At 46.9% G+C, this 25567-nt stretch overlaps 1 protein-coding gene across 6 annotated transcripts in view; it reads left to right on the top strand.

Moving 5' to 3' along the window:
* Positions 1-22411, top strand: part of PDLIM1 (PDZ and LIM domain 1) — a 44513-nt gene extending 22102 nt beyond the window's left edge. For 2 of the 6 annotated variants that reach the window (XM_036385810.2, XM_036385809.2), the window contains exons 3-8: positions 507-591; positions 10629-10819; positions 13133-13468; positions 17190-17344; positions 20261-20378; positions 21995-22411. In XM_036385810.2, the coding sequence (XP_036241703.1) occupies positions 507-591; positions 10629-10819; positions 13133-13468; positions 17190-17344; positions 20261-20378; positions 21995-22181 (1072 nt within the window). In that variant the 3' untranslated portion in view covers positions 22182-22411. The other 4 variants (XM_036385814.2, XM_036385815.2, XM_036385812.2 and 1 more) reach the window with 4 other exon arrangements.
* Positions 22412-25567: the final 3156 nt, after the last annotated feature.

Raw genomic sequence — 25567 nt, 5'->3', positions numbered from 1 at the left:
AAGAAAATTTGGGAGACCCAAATGAGAAAATATTTCTAGCTTATCTCCAAGGCAGTTCAACCTCAAGAACAAAATGTTCTTTATATAGTAAATACAGACAAGAATCATTCCTCTTCCTGGCTACCCATAAAAGCCGAAGCACATAGCAATCTGATTTGTCCCACTTAATTAAGGCATCTGTGGGATATCTCCAGCTTCTGCTTTTGGGTAGCCCCGAGCTTGACAGCCTGGGTGGAAGCCCATGCCTGATGTGTTGCCTGTGGAGTCACAGAGAGTAAGCCAGGACAGTCGCTACTGAGATCTTGTCTTGCTCCAAGGACTTCACTTATCTAAGCCACCTACATTGTGTACTTAAATGAGGCTGTCTGGATTCCTCCTGATGTGGGTTGTGCTATATATGAGACTGTGGAAATGTTTGAGAAATTGATCAACTTTGAGTCTTTTAATAACGATTACGGTTTTCACTGATGAAAACAGATTAATGATTCAAAATTTGTGTGTTGCAGAACGGAGGCAAAAGTCTGGTCACCACTTGTAAGCGAGGAGGGAAAGACACATCCTTATAAGATGAATCTGGCCTCTGAGCCACAGGTAAGTCCTGGAATAACTGCTCTTGTTCCCTCTCACTCCTGCGAGAGAAGTTCTGGGCCTGATCCTCCTAGGAGCTGAGCATATGTCCCTCTGTAAATCATGTTGGGGGTAGCATCATGCCCCATACTATCAGAGATCGTGTGGCCCTTGAGAGTTGGACTCCCTCCCTCATGGTGAGAAGCCAGTTGCTGTGGAGAGCTAATTGGGTGCCATGCCTGAGGTAACCTGCTTGGGTCAGAGGTGTCTCCTGCCATCTGCGTGCTCCCACCTACCACAAGGCACAGAAGGCACTGTAGAGGTGTGGCTCAGTAAATCATTGCTACTGTACTAAGCCAGTTGGTTGTCATAGATAGAAAAGACTTGAGAGGTGAGGAATATTATTGACTCAGTGTTTTCTCTTGGTTTGGTTTGGATTTTTTTCTCTTACTCAGTAAGCTCTTAGCATTCTTGCTGTGGAGAAGGTGGAAGAGAAATACACCAGCATCTTACATTTTTATCTGTGTGGCAGATCATGCAGCCTCTGTTTAGGAAGTTGGTTTTGTAACCTGTTGACAACTTTGCTTCATTGGCCTGCTGCCTCTGTCAAGTAAATGTAGTAATAACAGCAACCTGTGCAAGGGCACTGCCTGGGCTAGATTAGAGGACTGCACTGCAAAAATCCAAAATAACTACACTAAAGTCAGTGGCATTCCTCTGGATTTTCACTGGGGCAGTGACATGGCCCCAGTGGATTCTGGCCCAAGCACACATCCCATGTGAGTCTTTCTAGCAAAATAAGTAGATTATAAAACTAGTTTGACTCTGCAATTAATTAAGCACTAACATGGCTGTTTTGGTTGGAAAGGACCTGAGACTAAAGCAGCACATGTGCAGCAACACCCTGCCCAGACCTTGGCCTGGGATCTGTCCATGTTCTCTTTCACATCAGGCTTCTCTGTGTTGCTTGGCCCAAGAAATTGGTGCGGCATTCTCCAGGTATTTCATAACTCTGCCAAGGCACAGTGTGAAACTGAGCCATTTTGACTTAGTTTGAGCTGGAGCCATGTAGTGACACCTGTCTGTGACGCTGTTGAGCTGAGGTCTGGTCTGTGCCTTCTGCTGCCCAGGTTTTGGAAAGGCTCTGCTTCAACCTTGGGACTTGGAGGCTATCTCTTGCCAAAGGAGTGGGGCAGAGTCTGCACTGAGGCTTTGCTACAGTGATGCAGAGAGCTGACATTATTTCAGCAGGAGACTCAATCCTAGAGACCAATTTCCCAATGCAGCCATTAGCAAGAATTCAGCTAAATGCCATAAAATCAAACGTACAGCACAACACATGCCCTAGGTGGGATTTTAAAGTAGCTCACTAATTTTAGTTAACTGCAGCAAGAAACCTGCTGCTGAACTCCCCTGTGACTCACTGCCCCACCACAGTCCAATCTGGATAGATGGTCAGGATTTAGCAGTAATGCTGGTGGTGGAAGACATTCCCTCCTAAGTCTTTGATCTGGTTCTGGCTCTGGCCACTGGATAGATACCCTGATACTGCTAGTTTATAAATATAGTACAACTGAATTTATTGGTAATAACCTGTAACTGACTTGAGCAGGAGAATTTGATGCACAGCTGAGTGGAGAAATTCGTGTTACAGAGCTTATCTCTGAGCAGTAACCATTATCTTAATCTTGTACTAAGAATCAATGGTTGCCTGAAAATTAGCCTTGACCCCTTTGATGGCTAATGCTAGAAGAGTTATTTCCTGGTGTGAAAGGAACATTTAAACTCACAGAAGTCTTGTCTTTTCTTATTCCCTTCCTTTAAATTAAAGCAGATTAAATAATTTACAGTTGTGTATGTGAGTGGGGTTTGCTGCTGTTCAGAGCACTGAGCTTAACTTTATGGGGCTTCACTTGCTGCATACTGAGACAGGAACTCAGCAGTGTGAGGGGAGATGCATCATGTCTCCAAACCACAAGCTCCTGTTTGCTCTTAAGGCATAACTGTGCCTGAACATCCTAATTTGCTATGCCAAAGTGTCAGGAATATCATCAAGTTGTAAGGTTGTGGGGTTTGTTGTTTGGTGGATTGTTTGGGAGTTTTTTCCCATTTGCTTTTTCAGTAGCTGACTACAGCAAGTAAGTTTTGTAGTGAGGTGTTTCTGCTTGGAGCGTGAATTCAGAAGAGCATGCTGATTCCTGCCAGAGCATGTGGCAAGTGTTGGCCAAGTCGCTCTGGGGCTGTGTCTTTGCAGCATCATCAGGGCCAGGCCTGCTGCAAATCAGCAGTAGCAGAGTGCAGAAAAAGCTATGTGTATGTATGCCAACATGGCACACTGCTATGAATTTTACCACAAAGATGCTGATTTCATTTTTCCAGCATGACTGGTTGAAGCTGTGAGTAGAGCTGAATCTTCGAAGGCAAAACTGAGCTATTCAGGTTTTTTTAACTTGCTGGCCAGTGAAAACAGTATCTTTGCTTTTCTTGGCAACAGTCTAGTGCAGAGCACTTATTAATTCACTTACCAAAGAAAATAGGATGTGCTGAGTGCTGAGTGGTTTGTTTAAATCCTGGTCCAGGGTCCTCTGACAATGGTTCTCATTGGCTTTGCACATAGCTCTTTGAACACAGACCAAAAATCATACCTGTGAGTAGCCTTACTTCAGGCTCAAAAAAAAAAAAAAGCCTTTAAAACCCTTGCTGTAGAGATTGATTTATTCAGATATATTACCATCTGTCTTAGAATTAGTTTGTTAGATATTGTCTCTCCTACCTTTGGTATCTTAAAAGTTTTTCATGCTTGTCCACCTTCTTTTTGTCTTCATATTTTACTGATGTAGCTGCTAAATCTTTGCAAAAAATCTTGCAAAATAACCTAATTTTCAGTTTGTCTCAGGAACCAGTGCTTAAGAGCTTGTCTATGACTAGCTACGTATTTTAAGATCCCTGCTCACACATTTTTTACCCTATTTGAAATGGACTATTTGTTTACTGCTGTAATCCTTTTGGAGGCTAATATTTGGTGACATGCTGCATCATGCCTGTGGAAATGTTTTCCCTAACTTGGAATAGATACTTTTATTTGCCTTTGGAAAATAAAAAGCCATTCTGCAACTTCCCATGCATTCCCTGAAGTCCTGAGTCCAAAGACTGACTTCATTGTCTAAGCTGATCTTTGCCCATGAAAGAGCTACAGTCTTATTATTATTTCATTGCCATTATCCTTATCCCTCCAAATTAATTTAAACGGAGGCAAGAGTGATGACAAAATTGCATTTCATCAAAAGGGGCAGCAGCTTGTCGGTGTTGATGGCTCAGCAGCTGACCTAGCTTTGTTTTGGTGCCCATGGCAACACTGGAGGAAGGAAATTACAGTCTTCTTAGCATATTTACTCAGTTAGTTCACTTGCACTTCTAACCCAGATCCTAAGGCTGATAGCTCAGTGGCATTTTCCCATCAAGGTCTTTTCCTCACAACAGTGGGAAAGACTAAAATAACATGTCTGTCTCTCCCTTCTGCTTAATGTCTCTTGAGAAAAGTGGTCACAGCAAGAGAGAACAAGTTACATGATGGCTACGGTAATTTTAATGCTTATGATACTGACCAGAGACCAGCAGAACTTCAAGTCAGCCATGCCCTCTGGTGATCGTGGGTCACACAGGGCCCATGGGGCCCAGCTGTACCCAAGGGGCTGAATTGCCTCTTGGTAAAATAAACAATAAAATTCTATATCTTCTAACTGTGCTAAGTCTTGTCAGACCTGGGGTCTGTTTTGGTTTTTTGTTTGTTTGGGTATTTTTATTTTGTTTTGGGTTTTTTGGTAATATACAGATGCCAGTGGGGTCCAGGTCTCTGTTTTTGCTGAGTGAGCTAATATAGAGAAAGATCTGAAAGAGTCCAGCTTCAAGGACAGTCAATATCCAGACTGCCTTCAAAAACTTGTCCCGCTCCCTGCAGACTATATATCCCCTTTGCAATAAGGCACAAGTATTAACATCAGACCTTGAGAATGCCAGTAAAAACTCTTGGTTTGAGATGGATAGTTCAGTTCTTCTTAACCACAAAAAGTAAGGTTTTTCAAACATAAGGACTTTTATTTAATAGAAATAACCTTCAGAAATAACCTAGCAGCTGGAGGAGTTCTGAGGGTGAATCAGGGTATTTTTAGGATGGTGGAAATAGACAGCCACTTCTGTCTTCCCAAAGCTTCTTAAAAGTGTCTGTCCTGTGTTCATCCTTATTCTTACAGAGTGATGTCATTGTTTCCATCTTGTGTATTTTATTTCCTTGGATACGAAGCAGGCGGGGGCTATAGAAACTGGGTGTGTGGCTGGCCTGGCCTTTGATAAGGCTGTGCATGTGTGGGCAATGCATGAGGCAAGAGGTATATAAAGTAACAATACTGGGACTGGGAACTGTGCTGGCATATTGCGACCTGCTGGTTTTGGTTAAAAGGCATTACTGCATGGGTGTGGAATGTGTCAGGGACGTGGAGGGAGAGGATGTGGGAAGCTAATCTTATTGTTTTACCCCCCTACAATAACAAAACCCCAAACCCTTCCTAATTTTTAATCAGATTTCAAAGCATTGCAAAAAATCCTTCCATAGCTGAAAAACCCCAAACAATAATAGAGGGAGAGGTGAAAGTAAAGGCACTTCTTAATACTTGTGATCACAGCTGATGAAACATAGCATGGGGTGGAGTTTGCCATGAAGATGTCCTCTCCTGAGCTGTTGCTGTGTGTTTGGCACAAGCAGCCTGTCCCCAGACACGCCCGCTGGTCACGGCTGTGGCCTTTGCTCCCTGGGTGGCTTTGCAAGGGCGAGGATGAAGCTGGGGGTTTGCCTGCTGGTCTCTGCTCTCCTTCGCTGCCCACGGGACCAGAGTGCTCTCACACTCTGAGGTTTGGTCAGGGGCCCGTTTTCTTAGAGATGAGTAAACATTTGTGCTGAGAAATGTTTCATCTTGTTTCCTTTTGGCGTGGCTCTTGAGGTGTGCAATCCAGCATTGCCTGCCCTGAGCCTCTGGGCTCTGACTTGGGATGCAAAAACGCCCCATGTTTCTGAGGCCCTGTGAGGCAGCAAGTTTTGCTGGTTCACTTGGCTGCTCCAGGCGCCTGTGAAGGCTTTTGCTTTTCCCTGCAACTGCAGTGTCTGGGTGCTGATTTTTTTTTTTTTTTCTTCTTTAGTTTGTGACGTGAGGTGAGAGGGAATCCCCTGACTCCAAGAGCTGGCCAGTCTTCAAATCACTACTGCACACCTGAAAGTAGTTTTTGGCTTCAAGCAGGCCTTTGCTCCATGTTTGACCTCTCTTTCCTCCAGACTACAGAGAGGTGGCCTGGGAAGGGGAGAGGGCAGGCAGGGGAGTCAGGGTGCTGTAGGTGGGTGGCAGCAGGCATTAGCCAGCACCTGTGAGGGTCTAGCCCAGCTGAATGCCTTCAACCATGCTGTGGGGAGAGGAAAACCCCACTTAACGGGGAGAGGCTGCTTGACCCCGCTCATCTTGGTTTAGTTTATTCAGTGAGTACAAAAAGCCTCCAGATTTTTCCTGTTTCTGGTGGTGACGTCCATACAGGCCCTACACAGGATGGCCTTGGCCACGTCACTGCAGGGTGCAAGGGACCCAAGAGGCCACCCTCAGCCCAGTCTGCTCCCAACCTGCTCGAGGGCACGAGGCCATGAAGGTGTCCAGATGGCTTTGTGCCACTGGATGGGTCCCAGCTCAGCTGATAGATAGATAGCTCATCCTGGGCTGTCTGTCTGTCTGCTTCACTGACAGCTGGGGAATTTCCCTGAAGCTGCCTGCCCCCACTCCCAATGGTGTACATGGGTCCAGTGGTGGAAGTGTTGGTGAGGAGGAAGCAGACTCTCATGCTGCAAGCTGCTGGCTGGCTGCAGGCACAGCAGTGACAGCTGATGTAGCTGTGGGGATTTTACAGCCTGCACGTCAGTGTCACTGAGGATGGCCTCATATGAGAGGGAGGAAGGGGCCATTGTTTTCCCTGATAATTCCCCATGACGCAGCCTGCAGCTGGTGCAGTAGGAAATGCTGATCTGCTTCCTGCCCTGGCACAGGGATGTTTTCCCCATCCTCACAGCCTGGCACCTTTGCTGGCAGCTCCCTGCCTGCAGGCTGTGGTGGTGGCAGTGGGACCCCCTTAGGACCCAGCTGGAAGGGCTGTGTTGCAGTGCCTGCAGTGCACAGCTGTGTCCCATCTGCCCCAGAGAGGGCTGCTGCCACTAACAGCCAGCACCCAGAAAACTCATCTGGCAGAAGATGTGCATGTCTGACCTGAAGCTACAAATGTTGTTTGTCCTTGGGATTGAAAAAAAAATCGATTTTTTTTTTTTCTGTGAGATGGGGACATTTGCAGCAGGAGCACATGGGGTTGTGCTCCAAAGCCATTTTGAGCTTGTTCTTATGGGAGCTAGCTTTAGATAGGGAGGAGGCTGTTGAAGGAATTGCTTCAATTTCAAAGTGAAGTGAGAGTTCAGAAGCAGCTGGTAGAGAAGTCTATGCAGTTGCTAATCTAGTTTAGCTTGGTCTAGTCACTCTGCTGGGCCCTGTGGAAACATAACCCCTGCAAAGGAAGGAGAGGAGCAAGGCTGATGTCTGTGCAGACAAAGCAATTTCACTACCATGGTATCAGTTTATAGTGGTAAAATAATGCTCTTGAATATCCTGCCTGGTAGCTTGGGAGCTTCCATACCCCAGCTCAGACCAAAATAACCACTGCTGGTATCCCTGCTTGCTGCTGAGAGGGTGGTGTAAGGGCACTGAGGTAGTGCCACAGCTGGCTGGGAGAGTGAGGCAAGCGCTTCCAGTTCTGCCTGCAGGTGCCAACAGAAGGTGTCTCTGAAGGGATATAACATTAATCACACTCCTCTGTACTACTCTCAAAAAAAGAGCAGGTCATGTCCTGACTGGATAAGATCATGTCCTTTTAGGTGACTGCCAGTTCTTCCCTCTGCAACAGACCATTGCTTATTGCTCTTGCAGTCTGTGCTCCAGCCAGGAATGCTGTTTAATGCTACTTGCCCCCTTTTCCTTGTGTTGGTCCTGGTCCTCTAAGGCCACAGCCTTAGAGATGCTGCAAACCCTAGGCATCTCAAATGCACAAACTGGGTGCTGTCCCCACACATATGCACAGCGTAGCTGGGTTTTTGCACTAATGTTTTCCACTTGCCTGCTGGTGACGGGTTTTTGGGAGTGTCACTTATCTGACTTTTTTTCCAGTAGTAAGTGAGAGACTGTCACATAAATATGATTCCAGGAGCTGGGGCTTTAACAAAACTGCTGCACAGCACAGGCCCTAGGTTGGCAGTTCTGGAAAATCCCTAGATAAATATATTTGACAGTGAGAACACATTATCTTTTGATCTTGGGATCATGAAGGCACTTGTTCTTTGCAAATTCCTTCCACAGCTTGAGCAAAAAGAACAGCATGGTGTAACAAGAACTGCTGGAGAATTTGGATTATCCAAGAGCACTTTATAATGCTACTGCTCTTGTTATACTTGTCTGTATACTCTTGAGTTATTCACTTTCTGTGATGTTCTCCACATGGGATTTGTCCAATCTTCAGACACCAGGTTCTGCACCAATTTCTCTGTTTAACTGTTAAACTCCCTTATAGTCAGTGACCTCTATACATCTGAGAGCTCCTGGAGACGCCCCAACACTTTTGAAAGCTTAACTTATGGTCTTGGTGTTACTACACAGCAGAAAACCTACCTGGTGTCCAAAAGCAGGACAAAAGCTCCGATGTGGATTCTGTGCCAGAGTGTGTGTTGCAGCTCTTGGAGTCAAGGCACTAATGTGATGTCAGTCTCTCTTCTCCATGTAGCTGCCCTGTTCTTTCTGTCTCAACACTTGCAGGAGGATAAGGATCCTTGAGGCCTCTATCACTGTCAAACTCAATTTGCCTTGGCTGACACATTCAAAGATTCAATATGCCTGTGTGCATGTTGGGTATGTAATTGAGACACTTTACTTTCTTAGGAAACCAGAGTTTAAAAAAAACCCAACCAAACTGTAAATTACTTTCCTTAATTCTTGATTAATGCTTAAATGTTTCCTCCACACATCTTGTGACATGATTTCAATGTGGAGTCTATTTGACCTAAGAATATACCCCCTCTTAGCCTAAATCTTCTGCCTCAATCTTCCATGAAACCGAGTATTTATGTGCACATCTGTAACCCTCTCCCACTCATGGCCTCTGAATGGTGGGCTACCATGTGTATTTAGTGCTGATATAACGGTTCCCCATGGTTTGATATACGGGTTAAAGTAATTTTTTTTTTGCTAAAATCCACATTTTTGCCATGGGAAGGACTATTTTCACAAGTCCTGTTATGTGGTTTGATTGAGATTACAACAAAGGGAGATTAGCTAATTACTCCAGGGTCATTTTCCCTTTGGTGTGTGGGAAAGTTTAATGGCTAACATCCATACATATTGGCCAGAAAGCTGTGGGAGAGCAGTCTTGTCACTCCACACCTGAACATCTTGAGCTACCCTGCTGATTTCAAATGGCTTGTAACTCATGAGGGCTTTTGGATCCAAGCCGCTCTTCTCTGAGGGATTCTGTGCTCTGCTTGATGCCATAAATAGCATTCAAATGCCATGAAGTGGGATGACTCCCATCTGTCAGTCTGGGAAGACTAGCCAGCTGCCTAAGGAAGTCTGGAGACAAAAAAGTGATTTAAAGAAAAATCTGTAAGGGGATTTAAGTCATGCTTTTTGTCTAATGAGTGTTTATCTTGTAACTGTATCTCTATCAAACAAGCGCTGTGAGATGTTCACAGCGCAGTCAAAGCTCACGTCATTGCTGTAGAAGTCAGGGCCTGTTTGGAGTGGGAGTGGGAACTAGTTGGGTTAGAGCTGGGACCCAGGAGGCTGAGAAGTGCCCCCTTTCATCCTGTGCCATTGGCTGTTAGCCATGTATTGAAGCCATGCCCAATCTCTATGGCTGCCTGAAACATTTCAAAAATTGTGTTTTGGTGCCTTCTCTTAGCCCTCAATACCTCAGCCACCTCTGTGGCTCTTTGTCCTTTCTTATGCCTGCTCTAGTGAGGCCAAATTATACTTTCTTCTTGCTTTTGTCAAGCATCTTCTCTGGGGAGAAAAAAGCCCTGGATGTTGTTATCTCTGCCAGAAGGCTGCTAATTCCCAGCCTGCTGAACTGGTGAAAGGGCTTAGAAATGTCCTTATTTTTGTTAGCACTGCCTGTGATTAAGAAGAGTCCTAGCTCAAGTCTTATTTAACTTGGATTTGCCCTTTTTCTCATTAGATTGTAGCCTATGTTTCTAAGTATACACTACCACTGCTGGAAGCCTCCAGTTTGCAGCAAACACAGAACATCTGGGTGATATTTTGTACTTCTGACACTGAAGAAGTTGCTGAAAGTTAGCTGTCACTGCCTGTGGACAATCTTTTGTATTGACAATGGCACTTCACACCTTTGTTGTGGATTTTCTTGTCCAGAAATTCCAAAGTTGTTCATCAGTGACAGCTGTGTACTGTGGTCTTAGCTGAAGGAGCAGAGATGCTCCAGAGCACTTGCAGTAATGACAAATCCCTTCTTTTTTGGGTTGCCTCATCTAAAGGAAGCTGAATTTTCAGATGTCATTGAGAAGTTCTCTTCTTTCTGCCCCTCATCTTCTCTTTTCCATAGAAATCAAACCTGCTCTTAGGAATTGCAAGGAATGCTTAAAATCTGTAGTCTTGCATGAGGAAGTTAGTCCTGTAGCTTACTGTAGGCTTGCAGGAGTTCCCAGGTGTGTGGCACCTTGAGCTAATAGCTCTGGCAGTGTTTCTGAGCTCTTTTGTTGCCAGTATGTCAATGCTGAAATGTCCTGAAGGTCATCCTGAAGCCGACCAGGATGGGCCCTCATGCCATTGGAGGATGCTCACTTGCTTTGGTGGTTGTGGTCACCTGCTCCTCAGCTGAGACCACACATGGAGGCCACCACTGCAGTGCTGTGGGGCTGCCCTGTCGCATCCACCTGCATGCCTGAGCACCCCTGACTGTTGCCTCTGCTCCTTTGCATGCAGGAAATAAAGCACATAGGAAGTGCACACAATCGGAGTGCAGTGCCCTTCACTGCTGCCACAGCTTCTGCCCCCAGGGTGATCACTGCTCAGTACAACAGCCCAGCAGGCCTCTACTCCTCAGAGAACATCCAGACCTTCAACAGTGCAGTGGAGACAAAAACATCACCTGGGGCCCTGGAGCCTACCAAGCCGTAAGTACCTCCCTCAATCCCCCTCCCTCCCTGGGCCTCCAGGGAAAGGCTTCAGGAGACACAAGTTCACTGCAAAGGTACCAGTCTGTTAAACCAAGGCAAGCTCTCTTTCAGGACAACGGGAGTAGAAGAGGCACAAGTCTGGATGTTGTTCCAGGGACAGGGCTCAGAGGAGTGGGGAATGTTTCATGGGTGCAGACATGAAATTAATGCTGTTGTGTTTCTTTGTTCAGCAGAGACCGTCGCAGTTTCCGCGTGCGTTCAGCATGACATACCAGCCCGCTGGTCTGAACAGGTGCCTGATAGCTTGTTACAAGCACTTCCTAAAGTTAGTGTTTTGTGCCTGCTTCACTGCCATGCTGGGCAGGAATGGCACCAGCTAGTGCAAGGAAGCACACCCATCCCTGTTCCCAGCTGGCCTGGGATTCATAGCCAGGCTCTGCCTTGGTCTGGATATTTCTGTGGTTTATTATCAAACTTTGCTTTTCACAGGAGTTTTAAAGAGTAGCTGAAACATTCATTCACTGTGAGGGATTTTATGTATGAGATTGAAAAGGGTCCCAACCTTAAAAGGGCCTGTTCATTTTTGTGTTTGCAACTGAGCCTCACCAAGGACATTATTTTATCCTAGATTTTCAAAGTTCTCCTTTTTTCATTGGAGGTAATAAACCAGAAGCTACCTGAAAGTTTTCTGGCTGTGACGGTCAGGTTGCTTAACTGCCCTAAGCCTCTGCATAGCAATATCAAACTGCCTAGAAGGCTTTGGCTATTTTTATAATAAAAGCTGGAAGAACAGTGCTTTTGGTAATACTTGATTAAATTTCTGACTTGAGAATGGGGAGGCAAAAGTAACTTCAGCCTCTGCTGTTGCAGGGTACAAAGTCCTGATTGTGGTTTAACACAAGCCTGACAACTTTCCTGCGAGTGAAACCAGCTCCTTGCATTGGCAGCCCAGTCTGCAGCATGGTCCCTTCCAGGCAGTTACAGTGCTGCAGCTGGCAGACGAGCTGACAGATTGTTCATTTGCTTCTGGTAGACTCAGCAGCCTCATTCAGGGGCTGGGCAAAAGCAGAGCAAGAACAAGGGAAATCTGACATTGCATTAACCTGATGGGACCATCTGGCAGTGAAATACGATCCCTAGTCTGCTCTGGTGTCCCCTCCATGTGAGAGCGCTCCCTGGACGCCAGGTAGATTTGGCTGGAGCATTGTAGCTGATCCCTTTCTCTTGCAGGGGTCAGCAAAGAGGTGGGTTCCTTCTAGAGCTGTGGCTCACTCTGCTCCTCCTAGCAGAAGCATCCATTGCCAGCCCTGCTCCATCTTGGATACAGGGCATCTCTTTCATCCTTTCCTTGCTGAAACACAGCAAGTTGCAAAGGCATGCTGGGAAAACTGTGGATGAGGCTTTGATGCTAACATGCTTTTGTTTACAGAGTCATCAAAAGCAAATGAATTACTGCTGGTTTTCAATGAGAGCCAGGGACCTCAGCCTGATGTTAAACACCCAGAATAGTCTCCCCAGTGCACAAGCACAGGATGTCTAGGTTCTCCCTTCACACACAGTCTTCCAGCTGCCTTTAAATTCCTGCCCATCTGTTTCACTGAGTTATTTGGTATATACCTGACCTTGCTCTGGGTTTACCTGACATTTATCTGCATCCCCACCCTGCATCCTGCAGATACACAGGCTATCTGAACCCAGCACTTGATCCTGCTACTGCACATGGTGATGTGACTGGAGACCTAGTCCATGCTTCATCCTTAGAGGGTGTGTGGTATAAATGCAGGGCTGTAGTACATAGAGAAATAAAAGCAAATATGTCCATTGGATTTGATGTCACAAAGCAGGTGGGGATGGAGAAGCCCTACTGCTAAGCATATCTGGTTTGGGATGGGAGGTGAGATTACTCCTCAGTAGGATGCCAAGGCTAGCTTTGAGGAGAGCAGCAGTGAAGGTGGCATTCCTTGTCTGGACAGTGGGACCACAAGTGTGTGTGCAGGGAGTTACTGTAAAATGAAACCCCTGCTGCCACTTCTTCATTGCTTTACAACCCATGCATTTGCTTATCCGTGGAGGGCTTACTTTTTAGTTTTTGTGTGGACACATCTGGAGTATGAGACCAGAGGCACAGCATTAGCCAGAAGCCTGTAAAGTTGTGTGTTCAGTGGTGTGTCCTTAAGACAATATTCTGCAGCTGCTTGATGGCTTGAAGTATTTTGCTTTGCCCTTCATTAATTTCTTTCTTCTTTCCTTTCTTCCTCCTGCATTTTGCCCTCAATTTGGCAATGTAAACCCCAACCAAATCTTGAACAGCCCACCTCCCCCTGCCCGTGTGGACGCGTGGGCTGGCAGCCGCCCATCGCCGGTGGGTGCGATGCAGGCTCCCGTGGCCTCCGTGTACGACCCTCTGCAGAGCTCCGAGCTGCGGCGCAGGCACAGCTCCTCCTCCAGCCCCAGCCAGGTCCGAGTGGGGCCTGAGCAGCTGAAGCACGCGGCCCAGGTCTGCCCCAACAGCCCTGTGGAAGTGGAGGTGCCGGGACTCAAAGTGCTGCACGTGCAGTTCAATTCTCCCCTGCAGCTCTATTCACAGAGCAACATCATGGACACTCTGCAGGGGCAGATCTCTTCTGTTAGCCCTGATTTCCCCAGGTAACCTGCCCTGGCCTCTGCAGCCAGCTCAGCACACCTGCTCATCTGCATTTCAGTGTCCACGAGTCCCTCGTCCCCGTCTGTGGCTCATGGCATTGTCCGGTCACAAGAAAACAGCATTTGCATTTCACCATTCCAATGTCAGTGCATGACTCTTCACAGGAGCTTTCTCTGCCTTGTGTCTGTGCCCAACACCATGGGAAACACTAAAACATGTTTTTAGCTTGTCAGTATGTCCACTGCCCCCTGCACACCCCCACAGCGGGACTTGACAGCACCTGCTGGCTTTTCTGGAGGAGCCACCTGCAGCAGATGGGTTTGCTGAGGGTAGGAGAGTGCTTTATCCTGAAAGCTGGTATTTTTCCTGCACTTGAAATAACTTTTGTTGTTTGTGACTGACAGATGCTGCTGGTCTTTGTTCTTTTCTTTCATTGGCCATGGATGTGTGCTGAGCATGTTTCATTTCAGGCTGGAGCAGGTACTCATGCTCTCCATCTTTGGCTGACAAGTCAGGAGTTTGGAGCAGCCTGGCAGGCACCAGGCACATGGAGGGACACTCTGTGTTTCCACCCCTGCCAGTTTGTCTGCAGAGGTTGCTGCAGCACAGGCTACCTCTGCCCAAAGGAGTGGAGGATGCTCGGCATGCTCTGAGGTCTGCAGGACCTGTGGTGAGCCTCAGCATCACAGGGCCTGGGTGCTGTTTGCTGTCATCCTTGTGGTACTTGGGAACCCTGTGGCCAGTGCCTCTAAGTGACAGCCTCTGGGTTTTACAGCAAGGACTTTAGTGTCAGGACAGGTGAATCAGAAAGCACTTTTATCTGTCTTGCAGGAGTCCAGTCAAGGATGAATTGTGAACCTTCTGCTATTGACCAAGCAGCTTGCAGCTGTGTGACATGTGGCCCAGGACAGTGGTCAATCCCAGGGCTTCCATGGGGCAGAAAAGGACACAGCCAGATCTCATGGCTCCTGGACTGCTCACGATTCCCTTCTGGGAACAGTGTACTTCAAAGCAGAAAAGCTGATGTCCTCACCCCTGGATGCACGCAGCCAAGCTTTGCCATGTGCCAGGAGCCAAGAGATTGTGGGAGGCTGAGGATTTACTCCTGCCTTGTTACTCAGTGCAGTTACTTGCTGTAAGTCAGTGCTCTGGCTTGTAGTCAGTACTGTGCACACCAGGAGTGGTCCCACTGCCAGCTCTCTGTGCTGGCCTGGAGAGCTGATAGTGGTCACAAAGGAGCCCCAGTCATCAGCAACTGTTTAATGGCAAAAGGGACTGCTCCAAGCACTGAGCCTTCATGTAGCCTTGAGACTCTTGTAAGCGTTGCAAAATAGGCTGGCATAAAATAGTAAAATACCCTTAGCAAAAAATAAACTGTGCTTTTTGAAGATTCTGTGCAAGGCTGTGTCTTTATGGTTTTTATTACTATCTTCTTGCCAATATTTAAGGCTCAGTGATCAAGTATTAGTCAGTGTTGCAAGTTTCCCATGGTAACAGCAATGAGATCCAGTAATGGTTGTGTAAGTCTAAGACCCAATAAATGTGGCTGGGGTTGTTCCCTACAAAGTTTCTGCATGAGGGAACTTGTGTACACAGAAAAGGACACCATTTGCTGGTGATTGCTGCAGATAAAGTACCTGTGTAATAGAAGGTGCCAAAAATCAGCTGTAATACAGAGACCCAATATCTTGCAGGTACAATTTCTGTGCCTGTGGCCTTGCCCTTTCAAAAGATACACATGCTTTTCGGAGATGTTGTTTAATTTAAGCAGCATAGCCTCCTGCCCTGACAGTTTGAGGTATTTTACTCTGCTGGTACAAATCTGGGTTTGATGGTTTTTATATCCTTTTGGACATCTTGTATGTGCAAGTGGATATATAGGGTGCATACCTGGGAGAGCTGATATGTATGTTGTGCACTGCCACAATGCATGGTTGAAATATGATGGCTTTGTTTGACTCTAATGCTTTCTAAGATTATTTAGCCTCTGCTTTTTGGATGCATGATATTGAAACATTCTTAGTATGCAAGCTGCAATGAAAGGCTTCTTGCATAATGTTTTTATGGGTGGATAGAGCAGTGGCAGTATATGAGTTTACATGAGATGAATGTAATATGGAGCATGGGACATCTTCTGTCTAATAGAAGGCACATAATTATTTTATTTGGGTTAAAAGCTTCGGTAACTGAGATTCAGGTTTCAAAGGTTCAGCTGTTTGCATGTCTAATGTGCTTCCTGCTTCAGTGAAAATTGCTAAAGATGGAAACATTTTATGAAATCCTTTTTATGGAAATAGCATTTTATAACTCATGTGATGATTTTACTTCTGATTCTTGAAGAGTTTATTATGTAGAGTAACTCCCAGATGACTCAATCGGTCATTGGCATTGAAAGTATGCGGTTGCCTCCTTGAGAAAAAGATTTCCCTCTGCAATTTAGTCTGAACTTCAGGATGTTTATGTACTTTTCATGCAATCACAGAGTGCAAGAATGGTGAAACCGAGTAGACCATTTATATTTATAAGACTACGTTACAGAATTGAGGTATCAGAGGAGATTTGTCAGCTATTTCATTTTATTGTGTATGTTTTACTGCAGCTGCAGAACACAAGGCAGGCAGGACCTTCCTGTGTCCTTTAGTCCGTCCCTTAGTCCAGCACTTGGCAATTTAAACCACTGATTTAAATAATTCCCACTGTATATTTGTCCAGACTATTTTCAAATCCTTTAGCTTGGAGGTTCCTTGCCTATCCACAACAATCTCCTCTGGTATTTCAGTGTTAATAGACATATTGGAAAGCTTTTCCCAAGGGATATTCTAAATAACCTCCTGCAGTTTAACCTAACCTCTACCCACAGCATGTGGAGTATATCTGAGGTACTGCCTCCAGACTCCTTTTTATTCCCCAAAGACCCGTCGAGTGGCACAATGACCACCATGACTCTGTGCTGTGAAAAGCTGCTCCTGAAGCACCTTGGGCTCTAAGTAGAGGATGTAAGTCCCTCTGACATGAGGGGTGGCAGCAGCACCTCAGGGCAGCTCCACTGAGAGCTTAGCCTTAGCTGAGAGAAATCTCTGCCCTCGACCTGCTCATTATAACCTTAGTAAAATACTGTAAATGGGCTCCCCCTAGAAAATGGAAATAGTAACACTCACTTGAAAACCAGACTAAATTACTTCCAATCAGAGAATCTTCTAGTTAGACCCTACAGCTGTTACTTGGTGAAGGTGACATTTACAAGCAATTCATAGGGTACTTGCAAAGAATTCTTTTTAATGGAATAAATTTTCTTAGTTTGAGATTCACAGTGGTGTAAGGTAGCAGTGTAAGGTGGTTTATGCATGCAGGGAACATGCATGGATGGCACAGCTACTCGGTGGGATTCCCATCCCAGCACACGAATTCTTTACTTTCCTGTTAACAGAGCTGTGATTTCCTGGGCAGGTTTTAGCTGCTGGACCGTGTGGTAACTGTGAAGCAGGGAGAGCCCTGGCTGGGGGCAGTCAGTGAGCAGCTGCTGACAGCAGTGTGGGCACAGCCCAGCCCAGCGTGCGGGTCCCGCCCGGAGCACATCCAGCACCTCTGTGTTTGTGGCCTCCCGTCGTGCGTGTGCTTTGCACGTTCATTCTTCAGTTATGTGATGCATCCTGAAAGTTCTGCTAGAGGGATTGCCTTTAGTTTTCATCCATTTAACAAGAGGATTCTGTGTTCCTTCCTCAGTTTAGATCAGCATAACCAGACCCCAGGCAGCATTGCCATAGACAAACAATCTGAGGTTTACAAGATGCTGCAGGAGAATCAAGAGTCAAATGAGCCACCCAGACAGTCTGCTTCGTTTCTTGTGTTGCAAGAGATCTTGGAGTCAGAGGAGAAAGGTGAGTACCTGATCTGAGCTCTTCCCCTCTGCTGTTCTTTGGGTTGAGTAGCATTTAAAACTTTATTTTCCATTTAGCTGCTGATTGTTTAAGGTAGCACGTGTAGGTGGCTTCTACAGAAACCTACAGACCTAGTCACTAATTTGATCACTTCATATTCTCTCATTTATTAGCTTCAGTGTTTGTGGGCCCAGATCATTGCTTAATCATTGAGTGAGCGCTGCAGAAATAAACCCTTGCAACATTTAGTTATCAAGAAGGAATTTTTAAAGTTACAAAATCTCCTATAGTTTCTAAAGTTTTGCTCCCTTTAAGATAGTATTCACTGATTAAAGACCATCTTAGAGCCAAGACTTTGGATGGTATCACAAGATAGTGCTCTTCAGTGAGTCCTATTGCTTCTGAACTCCATCCCCCTACACAAGAAAAAGTATCCCCTTCTGCAGCTGAATATAAAAATATAGAAGCTGGGTTACAATGAGCAGTTAATTGCTTTTAACCTCTGAAAATTCGCTCTTCTTGGCATTCTTGATCTTAGGTCTGGACTTGTACAATTCAGAGCTATAGAGTTTAAGATAAAAAAACCAATTAATTTATTTGGGGGCTAAATCATGCTCTCTTCTCCCCTTAAAAAACATAAAATAAAATGAATGAATGGGAAAAGAATTTCAAGAATGACCTTTTTTTTGTCCTTAGGCCAGTCTTTTGTGTTATTAGCTTGGCAGTGGTATGTTCAGTTTAATCCAAAAAAAGCCTGGTGCAGAGATATTCACCACAAAGAGAAACAGATCAGCCAAGTGCTGGTAGGTCTGAGGGATCTGTAGGGAAACAGCAACATGAAGGAAATAAAGAAATAATAGGAAGAAAGAAACTAGGATCATGGAGACTCTAATATGCTTTTAAAATACCTACCTGAAAGAATCTTTTAAATATTGAGTGTTTGCAGCTTGCCCTCAGGGTTCAGCTCCTGCATGGAAGGAGTAGCCCGGACTTCTCCCGAAGCCAAGGTCCTCCCCTGTGCTTAGCAGTGCTGAAGAAGATAAGAAGCAAAAGCCTCTCTGTTTTATCTTTCTTTGAAGATTTGCAGCATTGTTGGGATTCTCTGGCACAAGGTTTGCCTGCCCAATCAGGGGGCCGAGATAGGCTCTGGCATTATTCCACAGTGAGCTGACAATGCTCCATGGCCCAGCCTGCCTGTGCTGCTCGGCCAGCAGCAAACAAGCACAGCCTGCTGCAAGTCAGATCCTTGGTGTGATAAATGGCATACTGGATGGCATTCCCTCTGATAAATGGCATACTGGATGGCATTCCCTGTGATAAATGGCACACTGGGTGGCACCTTCTCCCGGCGGGGCTCCAGGCAGTGGCCTGTGAATGACAGCTGTGAGCCATGCCCGGCTGGGACAAGGCCCCGGGGCATCGCTGACTGTGTGGGCTGCACTGACTTACACCAGCTGAGAGCCTGGGCCAGGCACAGCGGTCAAATGTGGCTGTTTAAAAGCACCATGGGTGGTCTTTTAAGGCCTGACCCTGTGCTCAAAAATGGAGAGTATTCCAGGGTGGAACATGGCACGGTTCCTGTGGGTGTTTGATTAGGAGAGATTTAAAAACGTGTTGTCGATGTTGCTGATAAGAGCAAAGTGCTCGTTGAGGCAAAGGGAGTGAACAGAAGTGATATGGTAGAGTCTGAAAATGCTGCTGCTTGCTTCCCAGTGACAGTCACTTGCAGCAACTCTTGGAGGGCAGGTGGCTCTTGCCATGTTTGGAGGGTTAAGGAACTTGTACCTCTGGACCAGCATCTGCACAGAGCTGGGTGCAAACCTCTGAGCTGAAGGCTGCCCTAAAGGCAAACCAGCACAGCATCACCTGCCCCACAGCTGAGACAGGCAGTTCCCCCCTTTTTCCTCTTCTGTCAGCAGTGCTGCCCTGGGCTGTGGTGAGTCCCTGACATGACTGGTCACCAGGCTCTGTCTTTGGAGGGTTTTTCCGCCCCTTGCGCTGGGAATGCCCATTGGAAGTGTGCTCTTGGTCTGACACTGGTCTGAATGGTTTCATCAGTGTCCCTCACAGTCCAAGGTGTTTCTGGTGAAATACCATGGGAGTCTCAGCAGCCTCCTTCCCTTGTTAACTGGTGTCAAACCCCTTAGAAAAGTCATGTAGATGAGATTAGTCCCATCATTGGTGTCACTTTATAAAAGGCTCCTTTTTCCCTGCAATATTTAAAGGCTTGCCTCGTATCCCACATCTAGGATCCACTGCTTATTTAGGCATCCAGGTCAGCACAATGTCTCCTGCAAAGGCCCAGCAGGAGAGAAGGGCCTCTGTGCCCCAGAGAAGTTGCAAGAGGGAGATACCTGGAGCATGCTATGCAACAGCAGGGGAGTGCAAGGTTATCCCCAGTGTCCCAGGGCTCTGCAATAAGGAGTTCGTTAACCAAATCTTCCAGGAGTCTTGGGGGAACCAACTCCACTGTAAAACAGACAGCAGACTGGAAAAGGGCTTTGACAGGCCTCCCAACAGAACACCCACTGAGCTCAAATCTGGGAATCAGCTTGACTTTGTGTGATCAGGACACATCAGGCAGATTCCAGTGCTGCCAAGGCTCAGGCTTTGCTTTGCACATGTGTGCATGTGAGACACATCAGCTGAAGTCTGATGGGCTTTTAAGATGAGAAAATAATCTCTTCTGACTGCCCACCATCTCAAGCCCTCACATTTCCAGGGTGAGGTTCAGCTGTGTCCCTCCTCTCCTTCCTCCCCACACATCCCTAAATCCCTGCCCACTTTCCATGCATGAATCCCTGCCTCAGAGCTGGGGTTAAAGAATGTCATGCCCCCAGCAGATCACCTGCTTGAGAGGAACAGCCTCAAGCCACGCATGTCACATGCTCTGAAGCACTCTCCTTCCACCCCCAGGAGACCCTACCAAACCATCTGGATTTAGGAGCGTCAAAGCCCCTACCACAAAGGTGGCCTCATCGATTGGGAATGCCCAGAAGCTGCCCATGTGCGACAAATGTGGATCTGGCATTGTGTAAGTAAGCCTGTCCCTGGGGTTGAGGTGAGCAGCCCATGCCTGTGCCAGGGGCTGAGGAAGTGCACCCTCACTTACCCACATCAGTGCTTCCAGGAGACTCAAGGCACGTTTATTCTCACCAGCTTTTATAACACTAACTTCGCAGGTCCCTGCAGTGAGGCAGGAGTTGGGTTTCCAGCTACAGATCCGTATCAGTGGAAACCAGAGCACATCCCTGTGACTCAAACCTTGAGGCAGTTGTTTCTGCAGTGTTTGGCTGACCTGAAATCTGTTTACAGCATTTGGAAACAAAATGACCTTTTCATTCAGGGCCTGTGTATTTAATGAATTTCCTGTCTCAGTGCTCCCAGGCGTAGCATGAAGACTTGCCTTGGTGGTCAGAGGCAGTGGGGACTGCAGAGCTGCATTCTGCTCCCTACTCTCCTGTAGGACCTCACACCTCCACTGTGTCTATGCAGGCATATTGTTTTTTTGTCTTTATGTGGGTAAAATCCATCTCCAGCAGACCTGGGGTTTGGGTTTGATACAGAGCTGCTGGATACAAGTGCAACCACATGGGGGACCCGGCATTGAAAAACTATGTCTTAGAGTTGCTCTGTTTTTCAACCTCAAATTCTTCAAATTCTTTCTCTGCAACACCCTTAACAGCTGACTACACAGCAGTCAAGTACTGGTAGCCAAACCTGCATTGTCATGGAAGAATTCTGATTTTTCAGATTCTGCCTGCCACAGGCTATCAGATTGTTGCTGAGACCCGCTACACTGTGATTGCATGGTCCTGGCATGCCTGGAGCATCTGGACCAGCAGATTCATTAGAGAGGAAATGCATTGCCTGTAAAATATGAATCAGAGACAAACCCTGTAATTATTCAACCAGCTGGGTAGGTCTGGAGAGAAAGCACAAGGCCTTGAATAGCACTCAAAACTAATGAATTACAGAAAATAGAGATGGCTGCTGGAACAAAATAATACTGGAAAATTGTTGTGTTGGGGCTGATGGTAGTTAACAAACTGCTGTGTAGTTTTTGTAGTTTTCCTAGTCATCTGTTGGGCTGAGCTGTGAAGTCTTCAGTAAGAGCTGGCCCACATTTGGCTGGATCTGTTCACTGCAGCTCCCAAGCAGCCATGTCTGAGATTAAAACAAGGATCTAGTGTCTGTGCTTCTCCCACACATCAGGCACTAGCAAAAGGGCAGTGCTGGCTGTGCAGTATTCATCCCTGCATTTCTGCATTTGTTCTGCCATCCAGTTGGCTTGTACCTGGATTTTGCTTCCCTAGATTGTCAAGTTACTGCCTGCCATTTGATCCGGGGCATTTGAATGCTGTTGTGCTGTCTGCAGCCACCAGCTAATGCCATCACAGTAATTCTTCCCACCACAGGTTATAGGACTGTCCCTGTGTAACTTACACAGGTCAGTGCTGGGAAACACTTCCTAGAGGAGAGTTTCCATGCCAGCACATGTTGGGCTTCTAAAAGTGCTGTTAACATTTGCCTGACCAGAGGTAGGGCCTATACTTTGACTTGTCAGGAGCAGAAGAAATCTGGGCTGGGTGGGAGGTGGCTGGGGAGGAGGGAGACAGTGGGCACTGAGCAGTGCTGGTTCCTCCCCAGAGGGATGTTTGTGAAGATCCGGGACAAGCAGCGTCACCCCGAGTGCTACGTGTGCAGCGACTGCGGCACCAACCTCAAGCAGAAAGGACACTTCTTTGTGGGAGAGCTGATCTACTGCGAGAAGCACGCGCGGGAACGGGTGATTCCCCCGGAGGGCTACGAGGTGGTCACCGTCTTCCCAAAGTAAACGTGCTGCTCACAAAGCCAGTGGGGATGATTTATCCTCTGCTGATTTTCCTCGAAGAGCATTATCCCTACCCCCTGCAGAATCTTGTTTGCAATAAGGAATGTTAGGCATGGCTTTGAATTTCCTTGTCATTATTAATCCTCCATCTGTTCACATGAGATGTCACTAATAGTTCAACATTTTCATCCTCTCTTTCACTTTTTTTTAATAAACAATTTTTTTTTCCTTCATTGTGCTGCCAATCACACAGGAAAATCAGAGGCCAAAGTCAGATTACAACTTTTCTGTGTTCTAGTTATTTGCCATCTGTTTGCCTGCAATAAATGGGGTGAATCCACAAGGTAGAAGTGTCTGCTTTCTGCTGTTTTCCTTGCGCACTGGATTGTGGCTCCCAGAATGCAGTGCAGCAGAAGAGGTGCCCAGTGCATGGCTGTGTTTCTCCTGGAGAATAGTGGGAGGGATTTACAAAGTCAAGTCAGGCTGGTCTTGCTGCCAGCTGAGCTGTGAGCAGCTGCCTGCTGGCACCCAGCAAGGGGCAGGAGGGCACAGCCAAGCTGCAGAGCAGCCTGGTGGCCTGTGCCCAGTGCAAGGCAGCCGAGAGCTGCCTCCTCTGTGTCCAGCACTGCTTCATGATGATGGGACTGAGCACAGCAGTGTTTCCTGCTACTGCATCACCACAGATGGCCCTTTGTTCCCCACAGTCACAAACTGAGCTCTAGGAGAAAAATGATCCCATGATGCTTGCTGGAAACCAGGGAACCTGAGAGTGAAGAGGGGAAGTTTGAGTGGCCACAGTCCCTGATCTGGCTCCCCCTGGGGGGAACCACATATCGCTGCCCAAGGTATCACCCTGCTCCTCGTGCTGCTGCTGTGCACAGCTCCCGGAGGTGCCTTTGGGGGCTGATGTGGGGAGGGGGGCACGTGCCCCTCGTGCCCTGGACAAAGGGCTGATGGTGCCTGAGGAGCAGAACCCATGTAGAGCACAGAGGAGGCCTGCAGTGCTTATTTCTCTCACACTTCTATGTGAGATGATGGCTATTCTTAATCATGTAAAAATAAATGGTTTTTAAGATGTGTCATGTTTCCTTTAAAATGGATTGCCAGTGGTTGAAATCAGCAGGGTGGGTTTATGGCTGCACAAAGACCTTTTGTGGCCAGCACAGGTCCCTGGAATTAGTGGGTGCATCTGCAACAGCTACAGACAGGGTCATGCCCTTGCCCTGTAAAGTCCTGTCTGTGTTCAGCAATGCTGTACTGCTGCACCCTGTGCCTCCTCTCCTTCACAATGAATCACACCACAGCACAGCTGTGTTGTAAAAAAAAAACAAACCAACCAAACCAACCAAAAATCCAAACAACAAAAAGCTAATAAACCAAAGCACCCAAAGTCAAACCACAACCCCAAACCCAATCCTCATCTGAGATAAAGCTGACCTACACCAAGCCTATAAGCCTCCTGCTGTTCAGATAAACAGGGCAGCTTTTGAGCAGGTTGGGCAGGGGACTAATTGACCAACCCAGCTAAATTTAGTTCATTCTCTCAGGCTCCTTCTATGGGCAGAGGCAAGCAAGTGAGGCTGCTGTAGCTCAAGCAGCAAACTTTGTTTGGATCATCCCTGGGAAAAGCCTGGCTTTGGGCCGCTGGCACACATCAGCACACACCTGCACAAACTCCAGAGAGTAACACAAGCAGCTCTTTTTCAAGGTGAGAGTGGAGGGATTTTTTTCCTGCTGGGATGATGTCTTCCCTCACTACTGCTTAGGGGTGTTAATTCTCACCTCTCCACAGGACACTTCCATAGGGAAAGGCTCTGTGTGCTGCAGTGTTGGCAGGTGGGACTGCACAATAAGGCGGTGCAGTGGTGGGAAGCACAGACCTGCAGGGGTGAAGGAGTGACCCTGCAGGCACAAACTGCTCTGGCTGTATTGTAGACCAAGTCTCCTGCCCAGCAGTGGGACTGTGGCTGCTCCACACCACCTGCTTTCTCAGCAGGCTGGGGGCTCAGGGCTCCCCCAGGGAAATGCTGGCTGCTGAGGCCATCTGCAGCCCTGTGTCCCAGCCCCAGAGCCTGGGCTGAGCCCTCCCGTGCCTACAAAGTCACTACATTATTTTGTACATAAATGTCTGTCAGCAAAAGAGCGCCCATTCCAGAAAAACTCATGATTTTGGGGGCAAGGGTGTCAGAGCCTGGCCCTGCCTGGCATTTCCCTGCCCTCCCACCCAGTGCCACCCTGCAAACGGGTGACAAGCCCTGCTTTATGCAGGGCCGTGGGCTCTGTCACCAGCCGAGCTCCTGCAGCCAGGCTGGCAGCACAACTGGCAACACTGACTGCAGGGGCTGGCACAGGACTCGGGGATGACCAAAAATTTGTGGAGTAATCTGGAAGTGTAGGTTTCTGTAAGGGAATACAGTATGGGTAAATGAAGGTGGTATAGAATGTAATCTTATCCCCTAAAGAGTTGCAGCTGAACCAATTACTAAAGATTAGGAGCAGGCTTGATGTTAACAGGCCACACCTGTAGCCAATAAGAAGAGTGTTATAAAAGAGTGGATTGGTGGGAACTGGAGTCAGTTGGTTACTGTGAGGACAAGGAAGAGTTAGTGCCTAGAGGAGCTGCCTACAAGAAACATTAAGGAGGTATGAAAATCTAGCAATATGGAAGCCTTGCAATATAATGATAAAAGAGCTCTTGCACTATAATGGCAACAGGTTTCTAATGTGGATATCACGGTTGATCCAATTTATTACGTGGGAATGGGTTAGGTGAGGAAGTTCACATTTGGTACTTGAGGTCTTTGATCATGCTCTGCTGTGGCTGGCTGAGAAAAGGAGTGTATCTATCTTTTATGATGAAGGGCAAAATATTTGACAACTGCAGTGTTCACTGTAGTCTGACTTTCCAGATTTCTCAGGAGTTAAACAGTTGGCATCTGCAGTCTGTCAACAATAACAAAATAGCCTTGCAACCACACTGAGCTGCCTGCTTTAGAAGTTATCATGTAAAAGGTTCCTACATGAAGCATGTTGGGCAGTTTGAGTGGGTGAGCATCCTGCCAGAGGGTGTCTCACAAATGTGGGCAGCACAGCACAAAGCACAGTTTATCATTTTTAACACTGATTACTTTAATTTTGCACTGTATTGCAGGTTAAGCAGGGTAGATCAGTCTTCAAAAGTTAAGTAGGCTGTGCAGGAGCAGCTGTCAATTATTGTTGTCTTTAACAAAATTAAGTTGAGATACAGACAGTTGAATAGGGAAAACAAAAGCCACACACACACAAGCTAAGCAAAACAAGGAATGAATTCACTCCTTCCCATGGGCAGGCAGATGTTCAGCCATCCCCAGGAGAGGCACATGCTGGACTTTGTACTACTCAAGGTAATT

Source organism: Molothrus ater, chromosome 8 (assembly GCF_012460135.2).
Source record: "Molothrus ater isolate BHLD 08-10-18 breed brown headed cowbird chromosome 8, BPBGC_Mater_1.1, whole genome shotgun sequence".
NCBI classification, from domain to species: domain Eukaryota; kingdom Metazoa; phylum Chordata; class Aves; order Passeriformes; family Icteridae; genus Molothrus; species Molothrus ater.
The sequence above is the reverse complement of the archived record's forward strand: the minus strand, read 5'-3'. Positions and strand labels throughout refer to the sequence as shown.